The 14,717-nt window shown below is 36.9% G+C and overlaps 1 protein-coding gene across 5 annotated transcripts in view; it reads left to right on the forward strand.

Annotated features, from left to right (window-relative positions):
- The window catches only part of MYO5A (myosin VA), a 97,653-nt gene extending 83,501 nt beyond the window's left edge, over positions 1–14,152 (forward strand). For 3 of the 5 annotated variants that reach the window (XM_064668759.1, XM_064668755.1, XM_064668756.1), the window contains 10 exons: positions 394–468; positions 2,340–2,433; positions 3,521–3,667; positions 4,042–4,196; positions 5,411–5,500; positions 6,224–6,374; positions 7,196–7,478; positions 8,297–8,471; positions 9,821–9,901; positions 10,810–14,152. In XM_064668759.1, the coding sequence (XP_064524829.1) occupies positions 394–468; positions 2,340–2,433; positions 3,521–3,667; positions 4,042–4,196; positions 5,411–5,500; positions 6,224–6,374; positions 7,196–7,478; positions 8,297–8,471; positions 9,821–9,901; positions 10,810–10,962 (1,404 nt within the window). In that variant the 3' untranslated portion in view covers positions 10,963–14,152. The remainder of the gene's footprint in view (positions 1–393; positions 469–2,339; positions 2,434–3,520; positions 3,668–4,041; positions 4,197–5,410; positions 5,501–6,223; positions 6,375–7,195; positions 7,479–8,296; positions 8,472–9,820; positions 9,902–10,809) is intronic. The other 2 variants (XM_064668757.1, XM_064668758.1) reach the window with 1 other exon arrangement.
- The last annotated feature ends 565 nt before the right edge of the window (positions 14,153–14,717 follow it).

Genomic DNA, 14,717 nt, shown 5'->3' on the forward strand with positions numbered 1-14,717 from the left:
CAAGTTGGGTGTATGTTTCTGTTCCACTCCTAGCCCTGGAGTGGAATTAATTTACGGGCTTTCCAGATGTCATAGTAGAATTGTGGTGTTCACTGCAATCCCATCTTGATTAGCATAAGAAAATGTCCTGTCCTGATTCTCACAAAGGTTATATTCCAGGCTTTCACAGTGCTAGTACAGCCCATTTTTAAAAGATCTGACTGTTCTGCAACTCATCTGTATCAGCTTCTCTCTGGGAGATGCTGACATGGACACCACAACTAAGGCCCTAGACTACCTAAAAATAAGAGATTACTTGATCTTTTTTTATTCTGATTTAATCTATACAGTGCTTACTGAAGTTTCAGTCTCTCAAAGGGAGGGGGTAAAACAATCCTGTACCTGTTTTTACAGTTTTATGAGGAGTTGTATGCAGATGATCCCAAGAAGTATCAGTTGTACCGGATTTCACTTTACAAGCGGATGATTGTATGTAGATCACGTGAATCCTCTTTCTCTGTTGTCTCGGTCGCTGTTTCTGAAGCACTAATTGAAAAGCAGGCTGCCTCCTTTTCTCCCTTTCAGAGGAAATCCCCCTGCAGAGAGCTTCACGATGCCAATTACTTCCCTCACTGCTTTTTTTGTTAGTCTTAGTGTCCTTTGTGTAATCTGCGTCTCTTTTTGATGCACAGTTTTGTTACTAATACAAATCTTGCACTGTGAGCAAAGCCCTTTCTTTTTGAATACTGCTTAATACTGCCCTGAAAAACAGGTGCATGATGCAAAAGATGCTCAATTTTCAAAACTACTCTTTGGTTCAAAACTACTCTTTGGTTTAAAACTTTGATGCATTTAAATTCAGTTCAGCAAAGGACTGATCATACAGGTCCTTACCAAGGTGAATAATGCCAGCAATATAGTCATAGCCTGAGTTTGTTCTTATTTTAGTGTTTTTCAAAAATGCAAAATATGGACATTGATGACATTGGAAATAATATTTCCATAATAATTAAAGATAGCACCGTATGTAAGCTTGAAAGAATATAATGTATGAGTTTACAGATCTTAATGAAATGTGAGATCTGTTCAATTTGTTTAGAGGAACCATAGAAAGCACTTTATTCTTCTCACATACTGGTGGTTCTGAAATCATATCCCTTCACTGATACGCTTGAAACAGTCTGTTGAACTTACATGTATTTTTTTTATTAATTTCAAGAAAAATTGTTGTATCGACAATTAGTATATTGTGTTAGCAGGATTTCTGTTGTAGAATTGAATACTGCTTTGGATGTGAAGCATGGTTCATGTCAACAGGCCTAATATCTTACTATTCAAGTATATTATATTAGGTTGTAAACTCTTTACTACATGATTAAGAACAGTTTGTGCCTAATACTAAGTTGTTGCCCATGCTGCCCTAATTTTTTTCAGTACTTTAGGGGAGATGTAGTTTCCCAGATGATGTTTTTGATGCAAGGAGTTCATGATCCCTTACATTCTTACCAGTGCCATGAAGAATCATCATGCTTATGAGATTTTTCTTTTAAGCTGCTTTCCAACACTTAACCTGAAATGGCTTTCAGGTTTTTTGAGCTTGAGGTTTTGCTTCCTTTAGAAAGACTCTCTGTTTTTTAATTACATGATTATTTTATGAATGTACTATGATAAATATGTCAGGATTATTCAAACATATTTTTCTGAGGAGTGCTCCCTTGAATGAAAAATACAGGTTTATTGCAAGAGTAGGACTTTAAGGTGCTAGATGTTGTTCAGGTACAGAATAAAAAGTTGTAAGACACCAGTTTCAGTATCAGAAGATGTGATCACAGCAGGAGAAGTGGCAAAGCATCACAAGAAATGGTGCATGTTTGGGTGTTTGGTTTTGGTAAGTTTGAGTGCAAGTTATGGTCTTTCTGCAGATCTCTCTCTTATTGTCTCATAACATGGATAGGCCTGAATAAGGAGTCAGTCCTTAAGGCATGAATAAATGATGCAGGATAGCTGTTAAATAATAAAGAAAATTATTTCCATGGGGTATTTGGAAGAGCAGGGAGAAAGCATTAGGAAGATATGTTTGCAGCAAAATGTCTTCTACTGTAAGAACTGACCTAGTTCTGAGTATCTGCAGAATCTGCCTGCCTAAGAGCTTTGCCTTTATCTTACTGCACATAACAATAATATTTGCAGTATTTGGCTTGTGTTATAGGCACTGTACCAGCTTGCAACCCTCGGCCAGAGGATGACACTTCTGTCAGCTTTCCTCACTGCCTCGTAATTCTAACAGCACTGATTTTGTCTCTGTCACACATGATGGGATTTTGCTCATATTGTAATCTTTCTCTCATTTTAATTTACAGGATTTAATGGAGCAGCTGGAAAAGCAGGACAAAACTGTTCGCAAGTTAAAGAAACAGTTGAAAGTATTTGCTAAGAAGATCGGGGAACTTGAAGGTACTTTTATATTTTGAGAGAAAGAGAAAGATTTTGGTTTACTTTTTGTGATCTGATTGTCATCATATGCATCTGTTTTAGCAGTTATGAGGGCTTGAGGTCTTCAGTAGGATTAGCTCCTGCTGATTGCAGAAACAGGAGGTACATTCAGAGCTCTGTGTTCCTTTATGAACCTTTAAAAGATCTGTCTTGCTATGGAGCAATGAGAAAAGGAGATTGATATTTCTCTGAAGGCAAACAAATATTTAAAAATAAAGGAATGTCAAAGACAGTATCTGGTTTTGTCAAGACAAAAGCAATACTGAATATGAACTAGGCAGAAAAAAATTACCCATCTTTCCTTTGAATGTGAGGTTTGGTTACTGAAACTAAGTTTATTTTTTAAAAAGTCTTTCAGTATTGTTTGTTTAGTGCTGTGGACAAGACCATAGTAATATTGATACATTATACAGAGTGGGAAAAATGTTTCTAAAAACACAGTGTTATGTGAGTTTATTACCTAACTAACTTAGAAAGGTGTAGTAGATCTGGCTGGGATGGAGTTAGCTTTCCTCATAACAGCCTGTATGATGCTGTGTTTTGGATTTGAGGCTACAAAAGTGTTGGGAACACACTAGTGTTTTGACAGCTACTGAACAGAGCTGGCACAGTGTCAAGGTTTTCTCTTTTTTCCTGCTCTGCCCCCTCAGAAAGCTGGGGGTGGGAGGGCATATGGGCACACAGCTGACCCAGACTGGCCAAAGGAATATTCCACATTCTGTACCTCCTAATATCAGGAAGCAGAAGAGGGGGTTTTTGCATACAAGGTAGCTGTTGTTTGAGACTGGCTGGGCATCAGTCCCCTTGGGATGAGGAGTTGTCATGAGTAATTGCCTTTGCTTTGCTTTCCACCCCCCCACCCCCCTTTCCTTCACTTGTTAAGCCACCTTCATTTCAACCCACAGGTTTTCTCACTCTTGCTGTTAATATTCTCTCCCCTGTCCTGCTGGAGCCAGGACGCTCCTTAGAAATGTCACAGTAATGTCTCGTGTATGAATTGGCTTCACTGGAAAATATAATACAATTTCTTTGCATTCTCTCTCTGAAGTGGGTCAGATGGAGAACATATCACCTGGACAAATCATTGATGAGCCTATTCGTCCAGTTAACATTCCACGGAAAGAAAAGGACTTCCAAGGGATGTTGGAATATAAGAGGGAGGATGAACAAAAACTTGTCAAGAATCTTATTTTAGGTAAGCATCTTTCTCATTTGTGGCCTTCTCTGCTCCCATGCACTCTGAAAAATGCATGATAAGAACACAGAATTTGCATTAGGAAATTGATAGCTTATTTTGGTTTTGTCAGTGTTCAGTTTATCTGAAATTCCTAAATGTCTATTGTAATCTAGTTTTCCTTCCTGATGAGCATAGTACATTTTAAAGTGTCTGCATATTTTTAGCAGGCAGTTATGTTTTCTTATTCTGTTCTCACATTTTACCAAGAAAGTGGCTCTTCCTAGTTTTGCTGTGTTTTTACAGGCCATATATGTATGTGTATGTGCTATTAACTGGGGAGGTTGCAATTACCTCATAACTTAACAAAACAATGTGTGTTTGTTTTTCCCAAGAGCTGAAACCACGTGGGGTAGCTGTCAACCTGATTCCAGGACTACCAGCATATATTTTGTTCATGTGTGTTCGCCATGCAGATTACCTTAATGATGACCAAAAAGTGCGGTCATTGTTGACTTCCACTATCAATGGCATCAAAAAAGTGTTGAAGGTTAGTTAGTCTGCTTGGTTTAGAAAAACATTAATTTAAAATTTGCTTTTGGTTTTATGTAAGAGGAATGAGGAAAAGGCTTTCAGTTAATTGGCTCTGGATTTCTGATCAATGAACTCCCACCGAAGTCACAAAAGAGTTGTCTTAAAAGGCAACAAATTACATTGCTGGGATTTTATCCATATAGTACCAGAGGTGCTTTGAATTAGTGGGAAAACAATTACCTTCCTTTTGTTTTGAATAGTCTCCATCCTCTGAAGGTATGCTTCTGATGTTTTGGATGTAGTCAAAGTTTGCAGAATGAGTCTTTGTTAATTTTCTCCAGAGCGCTTGATTAAATAGTTTCATTTGCAGTTTTGGTTAACAGATTCCCTCATTTGCTTCACCTGCAGATTACAATGATGATAATATGTTACTGCCTAAAGTCTTTGCAATGAGTTGGCTAGGAGAGTTTAGGCCAGGTGTATCCTGAAGGCATTATTAAGATATAAATATGCTTTGTGCTTATATAGTTTTCTGTTTTTTAAATGAGACAGATGTGTTCAAAAGCCAAGCCTTTAATCAAACTATGTGTTTTGAAAAAAATATTTCATAAACAATCCTGCAGGAGCTTAGGTATTCATAGGAATTTCTGAACATATTTAAGTGAATGGAGTGTATGCTATGGAGGTCTAGAACTACTCAGCTTATTACTCAGCATATACTAGATTCTGTGTTCCTTGGTGAGAAGGGTTTGTTGTTTTGTTTTGTTTTCCATATCAGGCTGCCAAAATGGTTATGATATAAGTGACATTCATCAAAACTGAATTGTTCCCTGTTCCTCCTGCTGCCTCTGCATCATTCCCATCCTCCCTGTTGGGGTCTTAACAGGAGTCGTTGTGCCACAGAATGGGTGTTTTGGGAATAGTCATATTGCCATGTGATTTCTTCACAGAACATTTAGGATGGGTCTGTAAAACCAGAAATATCATATCTGTGGAGGAAATCATATCCTGAAAGTTCTTGAAAAAAACCACAGAAAACAGGGAGGGTGTTTAATGGTATTTTGCCAAAACCCTTGTTTTTCTAATACACAACCGAAATACAGTTTTGCAAAACAACAGAATGAGTAGCTACAAGAAAATGTATTTTAAGTGTTTAACTGTTTATCTAGCATTTCTTTATTTTATTCCTCCTACCAATCTTTGTTGAACTGTGTTTGTTTTTATCTTCAGAAAAGAGGAGATGACTTTGAAACAGTGTCCTTCTGGCTATCGAACACCTGCAGATTTTTGCACTGTTTGAAGCAGTATAGTGGAGAAGAGGTAAGCACTGCTCCTACTCTGGTGTGTCTTGCTCTCCAATACTTCTATCAGCACTGCTCTTTAACAAATCCCTGTAATATCTCAAAATCTAGTCAAAGTCTTAAAATAGCTACACCTTTTTGGAACGACGACATCAGTGGAAAGCACAGGAAGATAAGATTTGAACCAGCTTCCCTTTCTTGCAGGCTGGGGGCCCAGAGGCTAAATGACATTATGCTCACAAAAGTGCCAACTCAGATTAAGTAGAGGAATCTGACTGCTACCATTATGTTGTTTAGTAATGATTCACTGCACTCCCTGCGAAAAAGGCTGTATTAAGCCCATTAACCATGGTATGGCAGACCAGTCTATGTTTGGAGGCTGTGGAATGCCTAATTCCTTTTTCAAACTTAACTGGGCTTTTGGCCATAACTGGCCAGGTGAGAATGCCCATGCTGGAGTGAGACAGAAGGGTCTTACCCACCAGAAAGCTGGCAAGAGTTTGTTCCTGTGTCAGATACCTGAAGTTTCAAGTTAAGGAAGCAGATGCTGTGGACATCATAGTTAAAAAGCAAATCCTAGCATTAGTCTCAATCAGAAGAATTTCCAAATTAAAATTTGGGGCTGTGACTATTACTTTAAAGGTATTACTTGTAGTTGCATGAAAAAAAATGAAAATACAAGGTTTGTGTAATATTTTTGTACTCCATTGAATCATTGATTTCTGTTATTTTATGAATTCAGGGGTTTATGAAGCATAATACACCTCGTCAAAATGAGCACTGCCTCACTAATTTTGATTTGGCTGAATACAGACAAGTACTGAGTGACTTGGCCATTCAGATTTACCAACAACTTGTCCGAGTGTTGGAAAATATTCTGCAACCGATGATTGGTAAGGCAAAGCTGAGTTCCTTAAACTTCACAACATAGTACTAAAATGAAAATTATGATGGTGGTAATGTACTATATCTTGTATTTCTTCCTAACCAGTAGAACTTCTTTAATAGTTCTTGTGGTATTGTGTTCATAAATGACAAAGACAGGTTGGATTAGAGGAAAAACTAAAACTGTGATTGGTTCTTCTGGCAGTGACAGAATAAATCAATATACCTTATTCATACTTGTCATAAATCATACATTTGCAGGAAAAAGCTGTCAGGACAATCTGATATTTATTGCTCTGTCTGTTGGGAAATATATGATGGAAAAATTAGACAATTTACTTGAGAAGTCATAATTGAAAATAATATGGAAAAAATATTTAGTTGTTATTATGGGCAGCAATGAGGAATGAAATAGCTAGCAGTGGTGAAGCTCACATTCAGAGATCTTTTCTCGTTAAAAGTACTTTCCATTTTCTGTTCAGACACTACTCTCACAGAAATTTTCATTATGGTTTCCAATCACAACATGTAGAAGAATGGAACAGCTCTTGGTATTGCTGACTCTGCTGCTCATATGATCCTGGGAAGAAGAAAGTATTTTGCTGAACTAGAGTTAGACATTTCTTTCAAACACACATGCTGGATTCTTTGTAAAAACCCTGTAAATTTAGATTTTGCAGAACATAGTGGGACACGCAATTTCTGGAAATCATGGTAAACTGTGGCTAGCAGAAAGCCTAGCCTGCTCTTTCTGTTTTGCTCTCTTCCACAATACACTTGAGTATCAGTAGGTTTAAGTCATTATAATAATGTTGCCACTCAAATGCAGTTTCAGGGATGCTGGAGCACGAGACCATCCAGGGTGTCTCAGGGGTGAAACCAACAGGACTGCGGAAGAGAACATCCAGCATTGCTGATGAAGGAACCTACACTTTGGACTCCATCATTCGGCAGCTGAACTCCTTCCATTCAGTGATGTGCCAGCATGGAATGGATCCAGAGCTGATCAAACAGGTTGTCAAGCAGATGTTCTACATCATTGGGGCCGTAACACTTAATAACCTTCTCCTGCGCAAGGACATGTGCTCGTGGAGCAAAGGAATGCAGATAAGGTGGGAGAGCTCGTTATACTTTTCTTGTGTGCACTGCTGGAAATTGTAGTGAACTCTTGACATTGTTGAACATCATTTTGATGGAACCGCAGATACATCTGGAATGTTTATTTTTCCACACACAAACAGTTTCAGATGCTGCTAAACTGATTTTGTGAGGTTCGTTTACAAAGAGCTTTGTTGCCTTAGGCCACATCTTACCTGACTTCCAAGTACATGTGGTAGAAGGAAACCAAAAATATTTCATCCTCAAGTGGGAATCAAAACTGTAGGTGAAAGGTTGGTAATTGCTCTCTCAGTTTTTAGAGAAGAATAGCAAACATACCTGCTGCATTTTTTTGTATACTGGTGGTGCAATGAATACCTGTTCATCCACACTAGTGTGCTGCATTCTAAGATAAAGCCATCTTAATCATTTTGGCATCAGTTGTCCAATGGACTCTACTGGCATATGTCAGGAAATTTGTCCAGGGCATTTCAGTCCCTCAGGTGACTTCACAAAGCCTCACTGTACTTTAACACGAACAAAATCTCATTTGCCTTTCTTCTTGTCACATTCCTACAATTAATAGGAACAGAAACAAATGAGAAAAGCTAGTTACTGAAAGTCTGACCATAGTTCCTAACTGTTATGAAAATCAAAATTTCCTGCCTTAATCAGATAAAAACAGTACAAAGACAAAATTAAAGGAAATTAGAAGTGTGAAGGAAAAGCATGTAAGGACAGAGAAGAAACACTGGGAAAGAGAAATTGCATATGCTCTCCATTTAGCAATAATCAAGGGTTAATGTCTTGATACTCTTACCTCTTTGTACAGATACAATGTGAGTCAACTGGAAGAATGGCTACGTGATAAAAATTTGATGAATAGTGGGGCTAAAGAAACACTGGAACCCCTCATCCAGGCTGCACAGTTGTTGCAAGTAAAAAAGAAAACGGATGAAGATGCAGAAGCCATTTGTTCAATGTGCAATGCACTGACTACTGCCCAGGTAAGGAAACTCTCCTCCTCTGTCCTGCTGTCACTCTTGAGCAGCTCTGCTCTGTTGGTGTTGCTGTTGCCTGCCAACACTGCTGTCACACATGAATTGGAGGTTTCTTACTACGTTTTGCATTAGTACAACTGAAACAGATTACATTGGAGGGATTAAAAAGGGACCAGACCCTTTTGCCATCTGATGTTCAAGATAAGTTTAGAACAAATGAGAGGAATCTCAATAGAATGTTCAGGGTGTAGTACTATACATAATCTCTGTTTGTGAAAATCCTCTGAGAAAACTCTTCATTCAAAGACATCTCTGTAGTCCAGACAGCTCTGCCTGGGATACTAGGAAATGATCTTTCTGCCATCAGAGTTAGTGTCCAGTCAAGTTAATGGACAATTCAAACAGAGCTGTTATCTCCAAGTCTGCAAACAAAAGTGTTAAGTTACTGTACCCATTAGCCTCAGAAGGCTGAACCAGTGTATCTCTGTAAACAGACCTCTGTTTATGAAAGCATAGATTTTGTACAAATAAGTTGCACTTTTTTTTTTAAACCATGCTACATTTGCATACAGCTTGTACAGGAATAAAGGGATCCAAGCATCTTTGATGCTTACTGAACAATTCTCACCAAGAAAAGGAAGAAATTTCTCTATTTTTTCATAATGGTGTCAGCGTGAGCAGTTGCATTGATACAGCTGTTTTGATTTAGTAATTCACATTACTGGAAAATCTCCTAGTTTTCTACTGAATAAGAAGTTAGAATTCCATGTGCTTGAAGTGTTTTAACTTTTTAACAAAGTGTTCAGAGTGTTTTGGTTTTTAAAAAAGAGAATGGTAAAAAAGCAAAGAGAATTTTTAATAGGTTTTACACATTAAGCCCATATTATTATTTAAAGTCTTTGTGATGCAGTTCTTGCCTTTGGTGGTTTTAGTCCTATTTTTAGAGAAATAGCTCACTCTTGAAGAACAGTGAAGTTGTAAGACTACAGAAGGTCATAATTACAGTGTCAAAATTAGGGTGAGAACTACATAATGTTTCTGGGGAGGGGGGTGGGCTAGGAACACAGTCAGTTAATTCTCATATGATTTTTCCATCCTTTGATATTTTCCTCACATTTGTAGAAATTTAGAGTTTTTACCTCAGAAGGAGGCAGTTCTGAAGGAGGCAGTTGTATAACATAGCATTGAGCAGGTGATGGAATTCTGTGTGAATCAACAAAGCAAAAAATAACAGACACTTGTAAATAATTTTATTTTTTAAATAGCTAATTTTAAAATTATATTATTCATAACCATGGATGCATCTGTTGAGTGAGCAGTAAAATGAACCTAATAGTGATTGTTCTTCTTCACAGATTGTAAAAGTTCTGAATTTGTATACTCCAGTTAATGAGTTTGAAGAGAGAGTCTTGGTATCATTTATACGTACAATACAGGTATGTCTCTAGCTTTTCATCAAAAATGATTTGACTATGTCTGTGAAAACCTCTGATGAGCCAAAATAGCTTGCATCCTGAAATACATTCAGGATTATGAATTAAACTATGCTTTTTAACTGTTGCTTTTTAACTATGTTGAAAAGGTGATGTCAGCCTTAAAATTTTAAGCAGTCACAAGTTACTGCCTCCAGACTTGCATGAAAATGTTAGTTTCTCTGTCATATGTATGAGGGTTTTGGAAGGTGAGAGGTTTTTGTGCTTATACACCTTTGTGTATTTAAATACACATGTATGCCAACTTTTCAAGTGATAACATTTATACATGCAAATTTACTTTAGTCAGACCTGTATCTTCAAGAGAAGTTCCAACTGCTTTGAAAACTGAGGCCTGTGCTCATACCAGAGATCTTAATGTACCCCTTCTGGTTTTATATATATTGATGAAAATGAAAAGTTTTGAAAACTCCAAAGAAAAGCAGACAGTAGAGCAAAATAAAGGAAAGAAATATGATCTTTCTGGTCTGTTAGAAGTTGAATTACATTTCAGCAGGATAGGGGAAATTGGGAAGGTAGGACTGAGATAAAACTTTAATTCCTGAATTAAAGTTACTTACTGAATAGATCACTTACTGAATAGACACCGTTACCAGGTGCTGGGCTAAATCTTCCTTTTGCAGGGAATCTGAACACTTTCAGATTGCATTGTAAGGGGAAAATATTCAGAACTGAAGCCAATGAAAGTAACTGCAGTTTAATGTCACAATTCTTGCAAATATGTTGGCTCAAGTTACTGTGGAGCGTGTGTTTGTACACACACGTGTGTCTGAGCACAGATGAAATACTCCCTCTTTGCAAGATGATTATCATCAATGAGTGATAATGTAATCACTTTCTTATCTTTGCAGGTGCGTCTGCGAGACAGGAAGGACTCTCCTCAGTTGCTCATGGATGCTAAACACATCTTTCCTGTTACTTTTCCGTTTAATCCATCCTCTCTGGCATTAGAAACCATTCAGATCCCAGCCAGCTTGGGCCTGGGCTTCATATCACGTGTCTGATCCCAAGGATGTACCGTCAGTGTTAAATGGAGAACCGGTTGCCTGATATCTTTACTTGTTAAAACATAGTGAGCCACTAAAAACACATTTTCTGAACAAACAGCCTGTATAAGCCCAGATCTGTAGTTAAGGTAGCTGGAAAACTGCACAACAGCACCACAGACTGAAGGCTAAGAGAAAGATGTGCATTTGTGCTCAGTCATTGCATTTATGAGGACTTCTCTGATTCATACATTTCCAGAGTATGGAAATCGGGCTTGGACAAAAAGTGTGTCTTCAGCTGTCTAGAGACATTTTTAGATCTTTAGTAACATATTTAAATAGTGTAAATTAAACTCCATATGTAATCTTCTCATAGGCGGGGACCAACAGGGACAGTCACAGTCCTGAACATGGAAGACTTGAAAGTAAGGCATTTTGTAGTAGAATACACAGTCACTTGGGAGCCTGTTACATTTAATTTGTAAAAACTGGAATGGAAAAACACAAACTGGCAATATATAAAATTATTTCTTAAACCACTTCCTCATTTATGTCAGTTTGACATAAATTGTAGTGATAAGTCTTACAGCTCACTATATGCTATAACTTAGGTGTTCATTTGTTAGTACTGTGGTTTACCAAACATACTAAATCGCTGCTGCATATTCTTTTGTTCTTTCAAGTGTACGACAGTATCATACTAAGCACTAAAAATAAGATACTTCATTTTTTGTTGTCAACCTTATTTACAGTCTGTAGCAGTCTGTTATTTTAACTGGATTTTTGCACATGGTATTGAATAACACCTGTAGAGGAAAATGGTAACTAAGCACAAGTAGCACACTGGAAATTATATGTTTCGTTATTTTTAAACTAGTTATTTTTGAAAGTAGTTAGCTAAAAATACAGAATCTTGAAGCAAATGATCAGAAGTCAGTAATGATTTTAGTATTTATTTAGATTATATAGTCTGTCAAATGTTGTCCTTTGTTCATAGACCCCAGAGTTGACTGTATTTTGAGTATAATCTCTTTTCGTTTGTTGCCACTTAAATAAAAAGTCTTCTTTCACACTGGAATTTGAGAGGAAAAACTTTAATGGGAAATTTCTGCAGTAGCCCAAGCTCTCATTCTTTGAGAGGTTGACTAACAAGTAGTTAAGTAGTTTTTGACTATGATGCTGTCATTTGACTATGATTCATGCTGATTTAATGGTTGGAAATCCAGGGTTCATAATGAGAGACTGGGTTATTTTGGATATTGCACATCTTACTGGAAAGATTTTTCTGTCTCACACATCTTGGATCTGCTATACAGAATTCACATTTCACAATGTGCAGCAGAAGCCTTGCTTAAGGATCCAGTTCTGTGGTGTATGGCTCAAATATACATGTAAAAAAAAAAAGCCACACACATTGCTTAATTGCATTGTGCAATATTTCTAATGTATTATAATAATTATCATCTTAGCATTGACATTAATTTCTTCTAGAATATTGATAAATAATCTAGAGGTACACTGTTAGACTGTTTGGTACTAATCTGTTTGCCTGCAAATTCACAGAAAAAAAGATTTGCTGTTAAGCAGACTGAAACATTTCGGTTTTGTTTTACTTGAGAGGCAGACATGCTGTTTGTATGGTTGCTAAAATCAGAAGTAAAGACAACCTAAAGTTTGTCAGTATCATTTTAAGATGCTCATGTCATCTTATTTTCAAATATGTACAGCCCATATTACATTTGAGGGATCATGCCAGTACTTCCAAGAAGCTACGACTGCATTGCAAAAATGTTTTGAATGATCTTTGCTAAATGATTGAGATTGTTTTCCTCTGCATGGTATACCAAACACTCTTTTTAACAATATTACTTGATTTCTGAAACTACGGCTACTGTTACGTGGCTCCAAATAAGGTGTAAGGTAGTTTTCAGACTGTTAGGGGTACTGTACTTGGGAGAATGTAATAGGAAAGCCTTCTCACCCAGTAACAGGGTTAGGAAAGAAAATGCAAGAGAACATGCTGACCTACAAATTTTTTTTCTCCTATTGAAAAACAAACAATTGGCATAACAGTATGTTCATACTGTAGATCAGGAAATGTATCCACTACTTAAGCGTTTTAAGTGTTTAAAATGTATGCCTAAATGTATTTTTGTTTATTTTTTAAGTTTGTTTACCTGTAAAAAGCCTTATTGTATTGTTTCCTTAAAAAAAGTAGTGGTTAGTAATTTATAGGTATTATCCTTAAACTCAGTGGTTTGACTGGTATTACTTTTATATCACATTAAAAGTATACGCTGCTTGACATGTTTTAAAGGAAAATATTTTTGAGTTGGAATAGATGTGTAGTTGGTAATTCATCTAACATTTTACATGGCAGTATTTTACATGCACTTTTCAAAAGTAAAATTTTAGTGTCAGTGTATAATATATCTTTCACCTTAGGACTAAAATCTCTTTAACCATGGAATATAATGCAGAATTATTTTAACAACTTTTTTTTTTCCTTTGAATCATTGTTATGCTCTTTTAATGTGGACATATCTTTTATATTTTAATTTATTATCTATTGAGATGATAGATTTTATCAGATGCTGGAAAAATACTTGTCAGTGACCCCTTAGAATGATATACAGTTATTCTAGAGATTTTGCACAATAATTACCTCATTCAGTTTGGTGTATTTTTATTCCAGTGATAATTTTATTCCAATGTTTAGGATACAGTCTTCCCTCCAAATTTTGAAAAATTACTTCTCACACTTCAGTCTGAGATGGATCATGAAAGTGCTTAAGTCTGTTAAATGTGATTAATCTGTTCTATCACAGAAAAAAATAAGATCAACTTCTTTGTTGAAGGTGGATTGCTATCCGGTAACATTTGTTCCCAACTTGGAAACACCAGCATTTGCAATTTGAAAGTCTATGCGTGATTTCAACTGAACACATTTCAAATACCATACTAAAACTATGAGTAAACACTTGGATTTTTTAAGATGCTGATACTTCATGTGATAAATAAAAGCCTTTAAACATAGGTTTTCACTCGATGCCACTACAGTACATAGATGAAAAACAAAACATTGTCAGAATGACCTGAGCTCTGATCTGTGGTAGTGTCTGATGTTGTACTTAGTAAATGTATGCATCATAAAAACTGTAGCCTAATAGCTATCACTGGAAAATGTCCAAATAAAAGTACAACTGTACTATTTGCTTTGGAATTTTTTTGGTTGGTTGGTTGGTAGTTCCTGAGCTGTGTGCTGACATAGTCCCCAGACAGTCACATGGTTCCCTCTACCTCCATGGCAGGCTGGGTGTTGACTGCCAGGGGAGTTGGTTAAAATCTGAGGATGTGTAAATACACACCCAGATAGCAGCAGTGTGCCATAAACTGCTGTGCATATTGCAAAATACTTTGTTCGATGTAGCTCATTTCTGTTATGATATTTTGTCACCTAATATTACCTGCTACTGAAATAAGATTTGTCCTTCACTAAGACATTACATTCTGTGCCATGAAAGCTCCTTTGGTGCCAGGCAAGGAGGGCTGGTGGGCCACCTGCCAAAACCTGGCTCTGTGGTTATTCAAATCTTCTTCCTCATAAAGGCAATTTCGATGTAATACCGGTTAGTGCCTTCAGCTTACTAAATGCATTCAGATTTGTTTATTTTATTCCAAGATTGCTAAAGAAACTCCTTGTAGGAAGATGATTAATGTTTCTGTTGGTTTTCTCTGCTGGGTCCGGACCGCTCCCCTCGGGACCCTTCTGG

Source organism: Pseudopipra pipra, chromosome 12 (assembly GCF_036250125.1).
Source record: "Pseudopipra pipra isolate bDixPip1 chromosome 12, bDixPip1.hap1, whole genome shotgun sequence".
Lineage (NCBI taxonomy): Eukaryota > Metazoa > Chordata > Aves > Passeriformes > Pipridae > Pseudopipra > Pseudopipra pipra.